This window comes from Watersipora subatra, chromosome 1, assembly GCF_963576615.1.
Source record: "Watersipora subatra chromosome 1, tzWatSuba1.1, whole genome shotgun sequence".
NCBI classification, from domain to species: Eukaryota; Metazoa; Bryozoa; class Gymnolaemata; order Cheilostomatida; family Watersiporidae; genus Watersipora; species Watersipora subatra.
The window spans coordinates 75,686,510-75,702,790 of NC_088708.1; the positions used below are offsets into that span (position 1 = coordinate 75,686,510).

General features: G+C 36.6%; 1 protein-coding gene across 5 annotated transcripts in view; it reads right to left on the reverse strand.

Moving 5' to 3' along the window:
• LOC137393484 (FERM domain-containing protein 4A-like) overlaps positions 1-16,281 on the reverse strand; it is a 46,926-nt gene that overhangs the window by 22,053 nt on the left and 8,592 nt on the right. For all 5 annotated transcript variants that reach the window (XM_068080075.1, XM_068080083.1, XM_068080062.1 and 2 more), the window contains 4 exons: positions 15,236-15,328; positions 9,480-9,644; positions 9,154-9,303; positions 4,119-4,263 (listed from right to left, as the gene is read on the reverse strand). In XM_068080075.1, coding sequence (XP_067936176.1) covers positions 4,119-4,263; positions 9,154-9,303; positions 9,480-9,644; positions 15,236-15,328 — 553 coding nt within the window. The remainder of the gene's footprint in view (positions 1-4,118; positions 4,264-9,153; positions 9,304-9,479; positions 9,645-15,235; positions 15,329-16,281) is intronic.

Consider the following 16,281-nt stretch of genomic DNA (forward strand, 5'->3'; position numbering starts at 1 on the left):
AGAACTATCTGGAATGTTTGATAAACAGTTCTAATTTATACTAGCGGCTTTCATATATATGTTACATATGATAATGGCTCTGTCTACATAACACATATAGGTAAGTAATTTAACTGATTGAGTTATATTATAACTCATTGTATAACCTTATTATGGTTTACATAGCCAATCATATCAAGAAAGCGAGAAAAACAGTGTCATTGGAGACGAAGTTTAACATGGTAAAGCAAGACTCGCCAGACCCGCAGCCTAATATTTCCTTCTTCCATACGCATGTAGAAAGTATAAATGAGGTGCAGCCAAGAGTATTTTACCTTTTTCATCTTATACACGCATAATTTTATGCTCTGCATCCTACACATGTCCTCGCGTATAAATCTCGAATGTATACCGTTTCAACTTACAGCCTCATTGATTTAGGTCATAACTTAGCTAGTGAGTACAGCGGGTTGTGTGAAGCCCTGTTGTCATTGTTGTTCGAAAGCCAATCATGAACTTTGACTACATGTAGTTTGCATTAAAAATGAATGAAATCGAATTGAGATTATTATAAGTACATATTTCAGCCAATCGCAAATGTATCGGTTTTATAACAATTGATGTAGACCCTCGAGACAATGCATTTCATTGGTGTGTTTTTAGGCCTCAGAGGTTCTTAAGAAGTGGTACACCATTCTTTAACACTAATTCAACCTTCCAGCAGACATCTGAACACTTGGTAACACTTTAATGACCTTGCATCATTTCACACGAAGAAAGAAACGCATACAAGGACATGCAAACCATAAAAAAATGTTGTGTACACTTTTAATGAGTTAATCCACATGCTTCTGAACAGGATACAGTCTCCAGATTCTTTCTTGACTAGTTAGTGACTGGCTTAAAAACACACTAGTATAGCATACATTTTGGTAAGGCTAGTTGTTTTCATGAAAAATTGTAATTTTTTATGCAGGTCTGAAGAGTAGAATAAAACCTGCGCCTTCAAAGCTTGAAGGCTCTTGAAGGCTCTTGAAGCTTGTTGAGCTCAGAGGAAAGTAGCAACACCAAGTCTATATTTTACCAAAGTAGCAACATAATACTAACAGTAATAGTAATACTGATACAGAATAATATAATAGTAGTGCAATGCACCCCTGTGTTACAATTACTCTGCTATATGGTTTTCTCACCTTACGATGTGGAACACAATGTTTTTTCGACCCCACCATACAACATGTTTTTCAGCATGCGATATCAACAAAATTTTTTTTCGAAATTAAAATTTGGCAGTCGGTGTGCTGAATACATCGAAACAATGAAGTTGCCGAAATTCTATTCAGTGAAATCCCTCCCACAACTCTTGAAAGAGATATAATGCTCACTCTGTCTCCGTTGAGCATTAGTTATAAGTTATATTGAAAACGAAACCGGAAACAGATAGATGATAAAATTTATACGATGACAAAGTTGAAGTTTAGTAAATACACACTAAAACTTAGCTTCAAATAAGCTAAATTCATTTAAGTTAAATTCAACGTTTATATTATACGTTTGTCTCGAAGGTAAGAACTCTCCACAGTACGGACTGCACATAGTACATCGTAATATTACATTTTATTGCAGATCATAACCACTAAATACACTAAAATCACTGCCCGTGACTATAGTTGCAAAGGTTAATACACTAATTGGCTACTAGTTTTTAGTATGTACAGTACATATATCAAATTTTTATGACTTTTTTTACCAGGGGTGTTTGCATTAGATAATTACTATGGGTTTCTATACCATTCTATTGGACATTTTCACCTTATGATGCTAACATTGCAATGAATTAAAACCATACGGCAAAGATCCACTGTAATGATAAAATTTGCAAGAAAAATGTCCTGCTTATGAGGCTTTGTGAGCTTTGAGAAAATTAAATACCTCAAAAACAAAATAAGAATGCTAGTATATTTGAAACGCTAGATGTATGTATGTGTACATGTAGAGTATGTATGTATACATGTATGTAAATATCCATGTACGATATGTATACATATGTAAATATACAGATATGTATGTACACATACATGCACGTATACATGGATGCATGCATGTACATATAAATGTATGTATGTATGCATGAATATTGTACAGCATGTATGTGTACATGTATGTACGCATACACGTGCAGTGTGTACATATGTATATACATATACATACATGTGCATTTATATATACACGTATGCATGTGTGTATGAAAGCATGCATATATGTACAGTATATATGTATACATGTATGTACATATACATGTACAATGTACGAGGTCTGATCCAAAAGTTCCCAGAGTGGAGTTGTATACACTTGCATATTTGCATGATGGAAAACCCATTGCAGCGTTTGCCGGGGAAACACCTTCGGAGTGTTGACACAAAACTTCAGGCTGCTATGACAACGCGTTCTCACGCAACCGACGATATTTCAAGGCTTGTCAGGTGCTTCCAGTGATTTTTTAACAAATTTATCGTCATGTCTACTCAATCGGAACAGCGTACTTGCATTAAATCTTGTGTGAAATTAGGGAAATCAAGTACACAGACAGTTGAAATGTCAAATATTGCTTATGGAGATGCTGCTCTAAAGAAAACACAAGTTTTTGAGTGGTACCAACATTTTCGTGAAGGTAAAGACAGCACTGAAGATGATGTGAGGTCTGGCAGACCAACCTCGGCAAGAACTTGCTCGTCAATCGACAGTGTTAGTCATGGCAGATCGTCGTTTAACCATTATAAAGATATCTGGAGAGACTGGACTTGGTTTTGGAACTGTTCATAGAATTTTAACTGACGATTTGAACATGAGAAGAGTCGCAGCAAGGATTGTGCCACCCTTGCTAACTGATTACCAAAAGGAGCTCAGGATGCACGCTTGCAACGATTTTAAGGGAGCTTTAAGAAATGGTAAAAACTTTCTTTCGAAGGTAATAACTGGAGATGAGCCTTGGGTGTATGGCTACGACCCAAAGACTAAATTCCTAAGTAGCCAGTGGAAGTCTCCAGGCTCCCCAATGCCAGAACAGACGAAGATGTCTTGATCAGGTGTAAAGACCATGGTGATCGCGTCTTTTCAATATTCATGGAGTAGTACACCATGAATACCTACCACAGGGTACTACTGTGAATCAGTATGTTTATATTGAGATTTTGAGACATCTTAGAGAAAGAGTTAGACGCCAAAGAGCTGAACTGTGGCGCACAAGTTCATGGGTGCTGCACCATGATAACGCATCTGCCCACACTGCATTTTCTGTGAAGCAGTATTGCGCTAAAAACAACATGGCCGTTCTACAACATCCTCCATTCCATATTCATCAGATCTGGCTCCCTGTGACTTCTGGCTATTTCCAAAGTTAAAACTTACTATGAAAAGAACAAGACTTGACAGTATAGAGTCGATTCGGTGTGCAACAACGAGAGAGCTAAACAGCATCGACGCCATTGGCTTTCAGCATTGGATGGCATCATGGCAGAAGAGGTGGGACAAGTGTATCGGTAACCAAAGGGAGTACTTTAAAGGGGACTAACTAGATAGGTAAATCGAACGTGTTTTGAATTATAGCTCCTTCCTGGAACTTTTGGATCAGACCTCGTATGTATGCAATTGAGTGAGGCTGCAAAGACCATTAGACTCAAACTTTACTGTTTTTGAGTATTGTGTAGAACCTATGTTGGTGGAAGTCAGTGAAATACATTAAACAAGCGTTTTTACTCACAAAAGAGACCCCTGTAAATTGAGTAAAGATTACAGAACAAAACCATAGGTTAAACTACTGGTGCTAACCATATGTTAAACTACTGGTGCTAACCATATGTTAAACTACTGGTGCTAACCATATGTTAAACTACTGGTGCTAACCATATGTTAAACTACTGGTGCTAACCATATGTTAAACTACTGGTGCTAACCATATGTTAAACTACTGGTGCTAACCATATGTTAAACTACTGGTGCTAACCATATGTTAAACTACTGGTGCTAACCATATGTTGAACTATTGGTGTTAGATTGTTGGACACCATGAACATGGTATAGATAGAACATAACTAGATTAAAAACGTCTTCAGAAAAAATCTGTAAAAAGCTTGACATACTTTGTGAGGATTACGCTTGTCTTCATAGTCATACTGCGCAATGCCTTTGAAGCTGAGACCGAGCCATGAGGCGACACCTTGCTTGTTCCGTACCTCGTAGTAGTGTATCCCGTAGGTGGGAAGTTTCTCAACGACTTCCATGTAGCTAGGAATAGCACAATAGTTAGCGATGATATTTAAACACACTTTGTGATCATCATGATGACATTTTGGAATACCGCCACCAATTTTGACAATGCAGTGAGAAATATGCAGAAGCAATTGAGGACAACACTATTAGCGAGAGTGTGTGACGATGGAGACACGCAACAAGTGCTGTAGACATGAGGGTAGTGTCTAGGCATGAAGGTATACACTCGTGGGCATCTCAGGAGGTGAACCAAGGTGTGAATATTAAGGAAGTACAAACTAGGAAAATGTTAATGTAAACAACACTCTGCGTTATGGTGACAGTAATTTCAAAGCTTGATTCACTTGTGCAAAGCACCTTCTGCCGCTATTTTTTTAATGAAAAATTTATAAACAAGGAAGACATTCATAAATTCATAATAAGATTTTTAGGTGGATAATTGTAGTTTCGGACATGGCACAAGCAAGGGTTGACAATTACTAAAATATAAGTTGTTAGAGAGTTCTCTGCCTGTAGTTTGTGCGGATGTCATTGCTCCATCTTGGGTACAATGGCAGCATTGCCCCTATCAAGGTAAGACAACTACTTTGTCTAGAATAGTAATAGTGTTCATACAGAAAAGGGAGAAGAGTAAGTTCTTATAAAGATGAAAATGCATAAAAATTACTAGTGCTAACAATGATACACTAAATAGCTAAGATTGAGAGTCTGGTATAACATAGTAATTTTAAAACTGAAGAATTACGGGAATACTAACAAAGTGTTTGAACTACTAAACATAATATAATCACATTTCCTTCTCATGGATATTTTAAACATCATTACAACAATTGTGAACAAAATTAGTGCTTTTTAGCAAAAAGCGTGCAGTTTGATAGAACAATTCTTGTATGATTGACATACACTAAGTATCGATAATGAAACAGCTGTACATCTTCAGTATCTCGAGTTTAAACTCTGTCAATTTCATGCATGACTTACCCTACAGGATGAAAATATTCGTTGGTCATAAAACTTCGTGATTTCGCGAACGGTCAATCACGCGAATTATTAAATTCCGTGAATAATTAGTTCTATTTTTAATCACAAGAGAGAATAACTACTGCATCAAATTGAAAACTAGTCGCTAGCCTAGTTTTAATATAAATAGTAAACGTAATTGAGTTCCAAAACATTTTTAAAATCATTGCCTGAGCTTTGAGCTAACATCATTGCCAATGCATCACATTTATTTACAAAATTATTCGAGGTTGTCACAAGATATGCAGAATGGCGTCATCGCGAAGATAGCCGATGGGCAGAAGTACTAAACGTAGCCGAGTTCTAAAACTTCTTTAAAATCATCGCCAGGCTTCGAGCTTTATTGCCATTGCGTCAAACTTTACAAAATTATTAAAGGCTTTTCACAAGTTATTCGGCATGGCTTCAGCATAGCAAAAAAGCTCTCCTAGTCTTTTTACATTGAAATCAACTCCATCAATCTCTAATACCGAAGTCGAGAACGATCATGATTCTGATCTGGACATTATAGTATGTATTTGATTTGCAGTGCAGATACGTTTTTTCATAATCAACTGCATTAGTTAATTCTTCTGTTTAAAAACTGGTCGCTTTCATTAAATACTTCAGCTATTGTTTTTGTACTTCCTTAACACTCGTTAATATTTTTTCTTTCTTGTGTTTACTGCAGATTGAGAATGAAACAACCTACTCCGATTACGAAAACTAAAGACAAGTAGTAATATTCATCAAGGCAGGAATAATGGCAGAGAAGCAACCAGTCAACCCCTCCATCGACTACAACTCCTTGATATCGCTGCAGCAAACATGATTAAATTATATATTTTATTTCATGTATAGATATATTATAATTTATTACAAACTTGAGTGTACAACTAAAATATTTCAAATACAAATAAAATTTTACAAACGATGAATGGAGTAAATACAAACAGTTAAGTCCATATGGCGGTTGTCTAGCAATAAAATTAAACTGGTACTCTTGATAAGTGAATACTAGCGTGTAATGGTGCTTTCTGACTAGTTATTTTGCTAATAGCAGCTCTGACACTGTCACTGTCTTGGGTAGATGTTAAAGGCAATTCTCTCGCTACTACATGGCTGGTAAGGAAGTTATCATCAGAACTCTCCTCGTGGCTTACTATTGCAAAGTTCTGCTGGTTGGCCAAAGATTTGTGCTCGTAAAGGCGTTTTTGTTCCTTTTTAAAAAACAGATATATTCTTCACTTCAACCTCAATTTCCAGACCTCCGTGAATGATTGGTGATCTTCTAAAAATGACATCTACCACATTGCAATCATTGTCCTTCGGTGTATGATGAAAAATCTCTCTCTCACACTAAAACAAATAATGAAGCGGTAGGGATGGAAAAAATAAGTATTGCGTTTTACTGAAGAACCAAAGTAAAATTCAACTAATTTAGTAAATGTGAAAAACTAATTACTTACCACAAGCTGTTGGCTTATCAAAGGCCTCCAAAGCGATGAATATTCGTGAAAACCTCTGGACGCAGCAAAAATTGTTTACCGTAGCTTAGCATGATCGTCTTGCAGTTGTAAGCTAAATATAAACCGGAACACGCGACGTGCGCATGCGTAGGAATAACTCTGTTACTAGCCGCAATAGAGTTAACTTTTCCTAGAGTGGCAGTTTTCAGCCACGAATAAATTCATCCGCGAATATGCATGAAAAGACAATTTTTGCGAAATATAATTCCGCGAATAAATTCATCCTGTAGGGTAAAATCAAAACTTTAAGCAAAATAAATATTTCTAATTCATTTGTAAAGATTTGCTATTTTTAGTTTATCACGAAATATATTGTGAAATATGTATTTGAAACTAAAAGTATAACATAATATAAGCTGATCATTGCAAAGGCTTATATCGGGACTGACTTTTTAGTAAAAGAGGTCGTTGCTTGTTTCTTATGTTGCTTAAATGCACACTTATTTAACCCAACCACACGGCGATCTGTGTATGACTGTCAAGCCTTCTATACATCCATGTTAGAGTAATTATAACTGGAACTGAAAAAGCTGCCTAACAACTCTCTAGGCGTTGACCATCAAATTGATAAATTCTGCATCTGTACTGCCTAATTGTTCAAAGCCATACGGAGTTGTCCTTTCATGACAATTCAAATTTTACTTGGAGATATGCATTGAATACGTACGCCTAAAGCATGATTAGGTTAGGGTTACACAACTCCAAGGCTATAGGATCTAAAAGCTTTACTAATGGCTTGCCAGTCGAGCTGATAACGCCGGAGCTCAGAGCATAAAGTTTATCGATTGAATTACTACTGCAAAAGCTGTAATTGCATAGAAAATCCAAACATTTCACTTTGTGCTAATAATGAAGAGCTGCAGTGGTTAATATTGGTTATAACTTCTGGTATGAAGAAGAGTTCCCTATAAACAATCACCAAGTAAAAACTCAAAATCTCCTGATAGCAGAGCAATAAAAGAAACATTGCATATGTATATACAGATGTGTACCACTTCAACGAATATACAAAAGTGTTTACCACTTCAACGAATATACAAAGGTGTTTACCACTTCAACGAATATACAAATATGTGTACCGCTTCAGCAAATATACAAAGGTGTGTACCACTTCAACGAATATACAAAGATGTGTACCCCATCAGCAAATATACAAAGATGTGTACCGCTTCAGCAAATATACAAAGATGTGTACCCCTTCAGCAAATATACAAATATGTGTACCGCTTCAGCAAATATACAAAGGTGTGTACCACTTCAACGAATATACAAAGATGTGTACCCCATCAGCAAATATACAAAGGTGTTTACCACTTCAACGAATATACAAAGATGTGTACCACTTCAGCAAATATACAAAGGTGTGTACCACTTCAACGAATATACAAAGATGTGTAACCCTTCAGCAAATATACAAAGATGTGTACCGCTTCAGCAAATATACAAAGATGTGTACCCCTTCAGCAAATATACAAATATGTGTACCCCTTCAGCAAATATACAAAGGTGTGTACCACTTCAACGAATATACAAAGATGTGTACCCCATCAGCAAATATACAAAAATGTGTACCCCTTCAGCAAATATACAAAGATGTGTACCCCTTCAGCAAATATACAAAGGTGTGTACCACTTCAACGAATATACAAAGATGTGTACCCCATCAGCAAATATACAAAAATGTGTACCCCTTCAGCAAATATACAAAGATGTGTACCCCTTCAGCAAATATACAAAGATGTGTACCGCTTCAGGAAAAAACTTTTTATATTTATTGTTGAAAAGTGTCCCTGCAGAAAGTGCTTTGTAAATGATGCACATAATAACCGTAAATATAATGCTTTTCTTAATAATGATTGCAATGAAGAATGAACAATTTCAAGTTTACGTTCCACCGTCTCTATTACGACGCTAAGACCAGCAAGGTGATTGCTAACCCAAACCTTTTCAAGAATATGGACAAATTCTAAAGGTTGTAAAACTTGAGTGAATTAAATTGCGGGCAGAAGAAATGTTAATCTTCAGCGCAATGATGCTGAGGGATGAAAAGAATAAGCCTCCATTATGTTCATTGTTCGCTCTTAAAATATATGTAGCCGCATGTGAATTAGAGTATTATGGATGCTTTCCTATATAATCTGATGGTTACATGTCATGTTTCAAAATGATCTGCATTGATTTCCATATTTGTCGACTTTAAACTGATGCTGACAGAGATGCTGACAGAGATGTTGACAGAGATGCTGACAGAGATGTTGACAGAGATGTTGACAGAGATGTTGACAGAGATGTTGACAGATGCTTAACAAGTAAATTATAGAGAGATGTGGAGCTAGAAAAGCTAGTAAATTCATGCAGTTAATATATATTAAGGTACCTCAGCATGGCGTGGCCTCTCCTCAACCCATTCAGGTTGTAGTACCTGGACAACACCTGGTCTTCGCAGTACTGCATAGATGGATGATCTCGTAATGTGGAGGTAGGAAATACTTGTAATCTTTTTAGTGCGTCACGAGCTTGCGTATCACTAAAGAACACAATAAGATATGAAGATCTGACCAGGTTAGCTATAATGGTGGCCAACTGATTTTGGTGGAAATATTGAGATGTCTTTACAAGACCTTAGATTAAAAAAATATTTTGCTTGCACGCCAATTCTACAAGTAATACAATTATTTTTGGTATGAGAAAAGCCCGACTTACTTGGAGATGTTGCTTTGGGCCACCTGTAAAGCATATGCTGCCAACTCAAATACAGTATTACTATCACACTCGAGGAGATCTTTGTAGACCGAGTTTCTCGCCTGTAGGTAGTAAAGCTCGACAGATACACTGTCTTGGAGGTAGCATAAATTCTCTATATAAAATCTGCAATTAAGATAACGTTTTGATTATGAATGAAGCCATGGTTGCACAGGTCAATGTTTGATGACGATGTGATGGGCACAAGCCATCAATGGCATTGACAATAGATGTTTGTCCACACACCTTTTACTTCAACTATCCCATCGGCTACTTTTGTCGGTAGATTTGAAACAAGTCGATAGAAATACACTAGTAATAACCCTCATTGGGCGTATTAGTAATAGAAAAGCGTCATTGAAAATTACTTCTAATCCTCTACATCATTGGCCAATAGACAACCAGCAAAGATATTATTAAAAGATAATGATTATTCATAAAATATCATAAAGATAATACATATATCGGCATGTTCGGCCTCTGCGATGCTCTTGTCTAAACGTGGATGCCAAAAAACATCGGTCTCTGCATCCATGGTTTAAGTGCAAAAATGCTTCGTGGTCAAAGTTTAAATTGAACTATAAAAAGTCATTTTAATGTATTAAACTACCAATAAAACTTTTGTAAACAATTTCAATTTATACCAGTGACTTCCATATACAAGTGAGAATATCTTTGTCTGTATATTAATACCTGTTTGTATAAAGCCCTGTTTTTTATGTGTTACAAGTGAGACTATATTTGTCCATATATTAATAGCTGTTTGTGTAAAGCCCTGTTTTGTATATATGTAACAAGTGAGAATATATTTGTCCATATATTAATACCTGTTTGTATAAAGCCCTGTTTTGTATAGGTGTTACAAGTGAGACTATATTTGTTCATATATTAATAGCTGTTTGTATAAAGCCCTGTTGCCATAGTCATTCGAAGGCCAATCTTGAAAAAACTAGCATGCATTGGAAACTAATAAAATTGTATCAAGATTGTAATAATCGACTACTTCAACCTGCCGCAGGCGCATCAGTACTTTCTCCACTGATGTAGACCAACATATGTTTTGAAACAACACATCGACGCGGCGTTGCCAATGCACTGACAACAGCAAAAGATGCGTTTCGTCCGTATGTATTGTCAGTCCTTTAGAATGCATTCTGATTCCCTATGCGCAAAGTCTGGGCCTGATTTCCTACACGTAGAGGGTACATGGGCCTTCCATACAGTAATTACTATTTTAGTCGCATATTGCTGACAGCAGCATACGAGAGATAACTCCTATTTTATGGATACGCGTTGAACTAAACTAATGCTTAAATCGCACCCATTCCACGGTAGACATTTTTTCACTTATATTCCTTTGAGGTTTGTAGAGGTAATCCCTGATATTCCGTCTTTACATTAGCAATAATCACTGAAAGATCATTGAGAGAAAATGAAGAGCCAATATCCATGTTGGATGTTTTTAACTACATCAAACATTCAAGTTCATGCAACTACTGCTGTATCAATTATTCAGCTAGCGAAGCATTAAGGATTGCCATTAGATAGCAGATAGATCATCTAACGTAACTGCACTTCATGCATGGATACCGCTGACCATTCATTGTAGGAATATTCTCTGAGTAGATTCACTGGCATCAACAAAGATATCAGCACAGATTATAGAAAGTTTAAGCATTAACAACTTTGATCTCGGTTTGCATATTCCATGACGATACACTAGAATGACTGTGACCAACATATGTAGTCAAACCTTAACATATGAGGTTAATGGTGCGAATATTTGTCTCTGTCGAGACTGTCTCATGTTGTAAAAAATATTTCTATATGATCCATTATATTTCATTTAGTTTCTCTGTCAGCCGAACACACTTAGTAACAAATGTTCTAGCTGATTGCAAATGCCGTTAAAGCGCTTGTATTATACACATTGTAGAACTATAAAAATGGACTCAATGTAGGAAACTAACTCGTATGTAGGACACTAACTCGTATGTAGGAAACTAACTCGTATGAAGGAAACTAACTAGTATGTAGGAAACTAACTAGTATGTAGGAAACTAACTCGTATGTAGGAAACTAACTCGTATGGAGGAAACTAACTCGCATGTAGGAAACTAACTCGCATGTAGGAAACTAACTCGTATGTAGGAAACTAACTCGCATGTAGGAAACTAACTCGTATGTAGGAAACTAACTCGTATGGAGGAAACTAACTCGTATGTAAGAAACTAACTCGTATGTAAGAAACTAACTCGTATGAAGGAAACTAACTAGTATGTAGGAAACTAACTCGTATGTAGGAAACTAACTCGTATGTAGGAAACTAACTCGTATGTAGGAAACTAACTCGTATGGAGGAAACTAACTCGTATGTAAGAAACTAACTCGCGTGTAGGAAACTAACTCGTATGTAGGAAACTAACTCATATGTAGGAAACTAACTCGTATGTAGGAAACTAACTCGTATGTAGGAAACTAACTCGTATGTAGGAAACTAACTCGTATGGAGGAAACTAACTCGTATGTAAGAAACTAACTCGTATGTAGGAAACTAACTCGTATGTAGGAAACTAACTCATTTGTAGGAAACTTAAATAAATAAAATGAGCAATGTATTAACGAAATGCTTGTTTACAATTATGCCAGAAAATTAAGATGTTTCAAAAAGAAAGCTGCTCCAGATTAAAATTAAGTCTCATTATCGCATCTGCGAATTGGCCAGATTTTATTGCTGTCACATCTCCTCTAAGCAGAACAAGCCTTGAACATGCTGCCAGTTGAACTCATTTGAATTACAAGGTATTTATTCATTGGTCTGCATAGCAGTTTTTTAAAAAGAAACAATATTTTTGCTTGTAGTCCAAAAATTGCTAAAACCTACATAGCTTGAAAGGGTTCTGTGTGGTACAGTACTCCATAAGGCAGGACAACAGTTTTATCTGGTATCTGGTAACTATCATGCTAAATTGTTTGATAACACTCCAAGAATTTAGGCATAATATAAGTGAAATTGTGTTTGCAAAGCATCCTTAGTGGCACTAAAAACAGTATAAGTTCAGGAAATGGTTTGTGAGTACATTTCCTGTGAGGAAGAATGTTGAGTTACATTTGCTAGACTAATAAGTTGTAGATGAACAGGTGCAATCTTGGCCAGCACTAACTTTTGTAGCTCTAGTCATTGCAATCTCTTGATTTTCATGGTGCATGCAGCCGTATAGGTGTTGAAGTAATCTTCTCTTTGTTGGAAAGAATTCTTATTTGTACCTTCTTCATCTTGAAACATTTTGCATTGAGTGTTTTTATCTTTAACGTGTAGATTTTGTAAAAGCAAAATATAACAATGCAAATAGCTGCAAATGCTATTGCTACAACAAATAGTTTATGATCCATATTACAACATTAATATTTTGACGAGACTGCAGCAACGGCACGGGAAATCCAGCGAAGATGCAGTGGTCTCGCATCATTGAGGCCAATTCTCTGTGATCAATCTATTTTTTAACATAAAGCATCATTTAGCAGTGTCGTTGCGTGTAGCCACAGCAAATATCTATGCTAGGCGTCGGCGATGCGTTTGGCCGGTGTCTTTCAGTGCCTGGCATAAATACAATAAGCTGAAGATTTAAGTAGTTTGAAGACAGACCCCCAACCTTCATCTTTGACTGATATGTTAGCCACGATACTGAGATTAGAGGCAGCATGCCAACTGTATATTGCATACCAAGCTTCACAGCATGCACACTACTACTTTTTGACTGAATCATCAAAGCTGATGAGTTGAGAAAGATTGTTTCTCTTCCTACACTTGCATTGCATCAAGTTTCTCTTCCTAGGCTTGCATTGCATCGAGCGCTAACATTGCATCAAGCGTACAAAGTAAAACAGTGCAAAATGCAATTCTGCCCCTCGCCTGCAGAAGTCAAACCGAATCACCTTCGGTTCTGTTCACTATGGGTAGACAATTCTTTAAAACATCTGTGTATACTTACGAGTTAATCCACCAACTCTATACGCTGTATACAATGTACAGTCATACCTCAACATACGAGTGCCCAAACAAAAAAGAAAATGGAGATACGAGCAAAAGTTGGAGCACTTGAGATACGAGCATAGAGGCCAGTTCTCGATGCAGTCACTAAGTGGCCAAGTATGCGAGAGGCCACTTTCGAAAACAGCATTGCTCGGTTACCCTCGCCGAATCAATTTAAAAGTTTTAAAAAGGTGGGCTAAACGTTACTGTGAAAGCTTGGCAGAAACGCCAAGCCAGAAACAGATAGCAAAAAATTAAAATGAAGACAAAATTGAAGTCAAGTTAAGTAAAAGATTAAAAACTTAGCTTTAAGTATGTGTTTAGTAAGCTGAATTCATTAAATTAAATTCAAAGTTTATATAATGCCACGTAGCGTCACAAAAGTCTAGTGTCAGGGGCGGATCTACTGTGGTGCATACGGTGCAAATGCACCACCTTAAATATGGCAACAAAAAAAGATTTAAAGACCATCAAGAATTGAGTGAATTACATTTCATTTCACTGAAAATTTGCTTTGTGAGGAAGTGAACAAAAACGGCCTAGTAGGGCTCGTTATAATGATCAAGTTTAAATTACCTTGACCTGAATTTGTTACTTTATAAACAAATGAAGGTGATCCCAATAGACATCCCCAATTGAGCCACAACATTTTTGAAAGGAGTACTACAAGCAATTTTAAAAGCAAAATGTTCCAGAAGAAAGGCCAAAAACGAACTTTCGATCATTTCTTTCAACAACAAAACAACAATTCTAAAAAGTATGCCTTACTATGTCTGTTCTATATAAGAGCATCTTTATGTAGCTAAAAAATTTTCATGGTAGTTTGCAGAAATGATGGCTTATTTCTGCAAAGCCAAACCAAATGGCTGTTGAGGTTTTGTGATTGATTTTGTCTTGATTTTATTTTATTGCACAATTGTTTGTTAACTTTCTGTTTACATGTAATCTTGATATACATAGTATAAGAAACATTATAAAAAACCAATTTAATCTAATGTTAATTTTTACCTGTAAACATATCGTTTGCTGCAAATAAATGATTACACTTTTTTAGGCTCAAACACACCTCTCCTTCATTCTAAGATGCCGGAATTTCAAAAAGTTTCGCTGGATCGGGGCCAGGCAAAGAGTGGCCCCGCGCACCACCCCCTCCCACCCTAGATATATTACACAAATTTTGACCCACACAATTTTTTCCTAGATCCGCCCCTGAGTGTACTAGTCTAGTCTACTGTACCGTCACTTTCGCACTGCCATTAGCCACTACATCTGTTTTAATGATGAGAACTCCATACAAAACTGTACATAGTAATGTTACATTTTATTGCAGACCATAACCATTAAATAGGTATGCTACCTTGTGAGCGTAGGCACTGAAGTACAACGGGTAAAAGCATGTATTTCCATCGTAATATCTATCCTGTTTTCAGGTGATTTTTTATAGCAAGGGACAGATTAATTCGGATTTAGTTATTTTATATAGGAAATATGGCTTTGAGATGCAAGAACATTTACCTATGAGCTCAGTCCGAGAACGTGATAGACTCGTATTTTGAGGTATGACTGTACTATCTCAGGGCAATGTCAACTAGTAGAACATAGATAACCAAGAGTTATTTCCTATATCCAAGATGCCATTTTGATATGACAGTCATGTTAGTGCACACTTCTCGGGCTGACTTACCTCACGGCAAAGTAGAGCATCACAGCCTCAGATCTTCTAGGTAGATCATGGTCTAAAACCTTCCTGTCCGTTTGCAGCCATTGCTGATTACACCTAGAATATCAGTTCGTAGCGACACGTAAATTCCTGCTGGGCACAGACAAAGCTTCAATCAACTCTTTCAGACATAATAAGATAGTCAAATAAACATAAGTCGTCAGTTTATCTTTTTGCTGCCGGGCAGCATTTTGTTTGCTGTCAATTAGCTCCTTCACAAACAAACTCAGGCGTTGGAGGGAACAAACTAGTGCAGTAGACAGAGGCACTTCAACTGTCCTGTTATAGCATATATATATATGCTTTGCGTCACTGAACAGGCAAGAGATTGTGAGACCTGCAGCTGACAGCCTACATACAGACAGCCTACTGCCTAGAGGCAGTCAAAACTGACTCCTTATCCAGATTTATTAGATATATTAGCAACATTTTGGTTGTCAACAGGGAGAACTAGTAATATTAGCACTTGTGTTACAAGAAAGCTTGAATCAGGAAATTACTTGGCCAAACAGCAAAACATGAATTAAGATGATGGGAGAGATAATGATTTATAACAACAGAGTTATTTTGGAAGTCAGTTGACTTTCAAAACACTCTTTAAACATCTCTTCCTTGTCATAACTCCACATGCAAGATGATGTCAACCATCAAAAAAGTCAACGCTTGTTCCTAACATTAAAAGAAAAAATTATTGAAAAAACGCAAGCAAAATCTTTCCTTAAATTCTTTAAAATAATCCCTCCGCCTCCCATGAAGTATTTATTGTGGGGAAGAAAGTGAGGGTGATGTGAAGAAAAGAAAGCCCGAAACCAGTGAGACTGGCTGGGATAATGAAGGATACAATCAATGAGCTACTATCAGTTGGTTATTGAATTGATGAGAGCGACCCTGGTCTCATGTCTACAAGTTGTATGTAAATCAAGAAGAGACCATCTAATAGAACTATACGAAAAGGAGGCGAGGCTTTTGATGTGAACAACTTGAGAAAAATCATACTCTATATTCGCTAC